General features: G+C 44.7%; 1 protein-coding gene across 1 annotated transcript; it reads left to right on the forward strand.

The window, feature by feature from the left end:
* Positions 1-407: 407 nt before the first annotated feature.
* gtf3ab (general transcription factor IIIA, b) lies at positions 408-3,132 on the forward strand. The gene is made up of 9 exons (XM_035764985.2): positions 408-551; positions 765-859; positions 1,171-1,267; positions 1,943-2,031; positions 2,109-2,182; positions 2,264-2,347; positions 2,481-2,716; positions 2,847-2,900; positions 2,983-3,132. The coding sequence occupies exons 1-9, from the start codon at positions 438-440 to the stop codon at positions 3,091-3,093; spliced, it is 954 nt and encodes a 317-aa protein (XP_035620878.1). The 5' UTR covers positions 408-437; the 3' UTR covers positions 3,094-3,132.
* The last annotated feature ends 984 nt before the right edge of the window (positions 3,133-4,116 follow it).

Below are 4,116 nucleotides of genomic sequence, written 5' to 3' on the forward strand. Positions count from 1 at the left end.
GCCATAACCAGATCAAATAATCAGTCTAAGCTTTACAGTACCTTGCTATATGCTGTTTTAAAGTCAGGTGTGCGTCAATGCACAGCAATTCACTGTTCCAACCTCCTCCAATCAGGAACTAAAACTACGTTCAAATGTAGAGTGACGGCTGAATAAAATCACGAAGCAGGTGTCCAATATTAATTTATAAATCATCAATATTTCACCAAAATAATGATAGTATTTAGGCCTGAAATTAATTTAGGCTATTACAGAGCCAGACTTTGCTTTCTATTTTGTTCACTTTCCATTGCGTGGATTGAAACACCCCTGTATTATCCAACAGTGGTATCGCCCAATAAAATATATAGTCCTCAGGTGTTAACCCATGTAGGCCGGTATACGACCTGACCTATTGGTTTTGCGTTATCAAAACACTGTCATCTGTACAATTAAAGATGGGGGAAAGGATTGAAGTCCAAAGAAGCTTTAATTGTTCTTTTGTCAACTGCAATGCCACCTTCAATAAATCATGGAAATTAGATGCCCATCTTTGCAAGCACACAGGTTTGGTGAGGACCTATCCTGCCCAGCTGGCATCTTTTAACAGATGGTCCAGATCAGATCCTATGTACTGAATTTAGAATTTCTGTTAATCAGAAAGAATGAGCCTATTGACGTAAGTGAAATACAACTGAACGCGAATGAATGTCTGCGGTCAGAAACACGTATTATCGTGTTTTGTTACTTGGTCACGTTTGACAGAAACCCTCTCTCTTTGACAGAAACCCTTCTCGTGCGAGAACTGTGACAAGAGCTTTTGTACCCGCTACCAGCTCACCAGACACGGGCTGAGCCACAGTGGAGAGAAGCCATACACGTGAGTATGAAGCTTCACTATCCTATAGGGCAATGGTTCACGGTCAATGATCGGTTGTGTACGAGCCTGTATGGCTGTTCCTGCCTTCAACAATGTCTCATTGTTGCCTTTCGAAGTGATTGAGCGGACAGTCAGTTGGCAGAAGTAAAGACTAGCACCAAAGCTACGGTTTAGTTGTAAATGGTTTTGAACCAAATGTTTCTGAATCAACTCGAGTAGGAGCGCAAACCCTTTGTGCTAGGAGTCATGCAATTCATTATTCCTCTTCCAACGTTCCCTCCGGTCACTCATCTGTTTCTGTGCGTCTGCAGGTGTCAGTCTACAGGATGCTCCGAGGCCTTTGTCACACATGCCAGCATGAAGAATCACATGGCTCGCGTTCACCAGCACCAGGAGAAGCACTATAAGGTTGGCTAAACCGAAGTCAGACTTTGACGCACCTAATGAATCACTGATACCACTTGGTTTAGTCAGAAACAAAGCCCTGCAAAAATCGTGGCCATTTTCCTTAAGCCAGAAAGTTTAATGAAATTACATTTTACTTTACTCTACTGCTGCTTGAAATGTGAGGTTTATTTATTTAGAGCACCAGCACTGAAGCCCATGCTCTAAACTATGTCAACATCTGTTAGTATGTGTGCATGTAGTCTTGTGCACTTGCCTTCGGTTATAGGCAGACATCTTGCCACAGAAGTAGACCTGCGTTTTGCCTGTTTAATAATGTTTTCCTGCAGTTGATCTAATTTCAACCAGCTGAATGACCAACACCAGACATCATGCAGAGTAAGTGGGGGGGATTAATCAATATTCGACAGACAAGCTACCTTCTATCTGCATGGTGGTGCCGTCAACCATGTAGGCAATGCCATGTTTTCATGACTCAGGCTAAACCGAGGTTCACATTCATCACCCTATTGCCTTAGGTTTCATTTGACACTGTTCTGAAACAGTTGATGGGTAAACATCAGATTCCTTGACTTCCACCTCCAGGTGTGACTGAAGAAATAGTGAAGGCAATGTTGGACTACGACAAATGGTCCGCATGCTAATTTTCATTCAAAGGTTTGTAAATGTATGTTCTAGTGTGACCATGTGCACTGTGGGATGGAGTTCCATAAGAAGAACCAACTGAAAACACACAAGATTACACACACACAACTGCTGCCCTTTCAGTAAGTATAACACACTGACCCCTACAAGAGAATGTGGACTCTACCACATCAGGCTGAACTCTGACCCTTTCCCATAGGTGTATCTTTGAGGGCTGTAAGAGAGAGTTTGCTGCTCCCGGACAACTGAAGCGCCATGAGAAAGTACACCAAGGTGAGCCCTACACATGCCACATACCCACAAGTCTGATCAGAGGTCCTGTGGATGTTTTATCGAGCCATTTCTCTTTCCCAGGTTACCCCTGTGCTGTGGAGGACTGTCCATTCCAGGGGAAGACTTGGTCAGAGTATCAGAAGCACAGGAAGGCTGTGCACAGAAGTATGTAGGCCCTCTTGACTATGCTGCAACTCATCCCTTTGCATTGTCTTGTGAACCCCTCTCACATGGTCCTAAATATTATATTGATTTAAAATGGGTACGATTGTAAAGTCTTCACCGGTTGTGTGTTCAGTCAAGCTACAGTGTGATAGCTGCAGTAGGATGTTCCTGGGGGTGTGGTTTTTGAAGCAGCACCAGCTGCGGATCCACTCCGGTGCACCCAAGAGGGTGTTCCAGTGCTCCGCCGCTGGGTGTGAGAAGACCTTCACCACCCACTTCAACCTGGAGAGCCACGTTGTGTCAGACCATGAGGGCAAGCTGGCTTTCTCCTGTACCCACGAAGGCTGTGGCAAGCACTTCGCTATGCAGGTGAACTCATGGGACAAAGGCTCCAGTTACAATATGGTATCCTGTCACTTCGCAAATAGCTTTGCAGAACTCAATCTGTCTCTTTAAGTGGAATATTTGGTGTAAAACTAAATGTGTGTATATTCCTTAGGAGAGTTTGAGACGACACAGAGTGGCTCATGACCCAGAGAGGAGAAAGCTGCAGGTGAATGCTGGTATTGGGTTTATGGTGGATAAGTAGCTTCCCTACATGTAGTATTATAATCCACTACTGTTTCCTTTTGCAGAAGGTGTGCCCTAAAAAGAACAAGCCGTTGGGGCCAGCCTCTACACAGGCTGAGACCAGCAGACTGGCTGACCAACTCCATAACACCAGCTTGGGCTACTCTACATCATAACATCAGCTTTGGCTACTCTGACCTGGACTGGTCCATCAGAACCATGGGGGGGGGGTGTAAATCTGAAACCTGTGGAACAGGAACCTATTCTTTGCTACTTGTCAAGCTGTTTTTGTTTAGTTTAGTTTTCAAGAGCTGGATTTCAGATATGTATCAAACACTTATCTAATAAATCCTCACCAATGCATGGCTGGCTCCTTGTCTGTTAATGGCTATGTAATGCACTATGACACTTGACAAATACCCAATGGTGTCGCACATGATATTCACTTTCAAAGCCTATTATCAAGTCTGGTCCATCATCCTGGGAAGTGTGAGAACGGCCCAAAATCTGTCTTCTCCAGCAGGTTTTTTTTTTTTCCTCCAAGGAGGTGATTGAGTGAATTTGGTAAACACATTGACTGGCTTATTTGATAGACTAGAAGTTGAATAATTAGGATACAAGTAGGACATGTGGCATCCCAGAAACCTATCGGCCTTGTGCCTGTTCACTTACTAGCCCTGAGTGGCTAGTGGTGCCACCTGTTCTAGCCGCCGACTACCTTTCAAGCGGCCACTAGATCTACCTGTTCACAAATGGCCAATCTGTAGGCGGGTTGGTGACGGTGAACAAATTGCATCAGTGTGCTTGCAATGCACCACTCCAATAGTTTGTACAGAATCTCAATGGAACTTGTGGTATTAAAGATGGGTAAAGATTTTGTTTGGGTGCCAGGCAGGTATTAACCCTGCCAAAAGGAAGAGTAGGACGGAGTACCACTACCGGACCCACAGACTGCCCAGTGTAGCCTGTTTGCCAGAGCCAGTGGTGTGAAAAGACCATAAAACCTCGCAGCACAGGGATAACCCAACGAAACGGCAGAGCAACTTCATATAAATAATTCACAAAGAACCCAGTCATCAGGATCTGTATTACCACTTCTGAACACATCCAGGTGCTGAAATGATTCCACTAGCAGTGTTTTCCTCCTCCAGTATGAAGGTGTGGCACCAGGCAGACGTGGGTAAGAACTGACTCAATGC

Source organism: Oncorhynchus keta, chromosome 4, assembly GCF_023373465.1.
Source record: "Oncorhynchus keta strain PuntledgeMale-10-30-2019 chromosome 4, Oket_V2, whole genome shotgun sequence".
Lineage (NCBI taxonomy): Eukaryota > Metazoa > Chordata > Actinopteri > Salmoniformes > Salmonidae > Oncorhynchus > Oncorhynchus keta.

Bases quoted from the DNA above. Each gene is read 5' to 3' on its own strand.
- gtf3ab (XM_035764985.2), top strand. From the start codon at position 438: ATGGGGGAAAGGATTGAAGTCCAAAGAAGCTTTAATTGTTCTTTTGTC. The intron at 860-1,170 runs GTGAGTATGAAG...GTGCGTCTGCAG, and splicing joins AGTGGAGAGAAGCCATACAC to GTGTCAGTCTACAGGATGCT. The intron at 2,717-2,846 runs GTGAACTCATGG...TATATTCCTTAG, and splicing joins GCAAGCACTTCGCTATGCAG to GAGAGTTTGAGACGACACAG.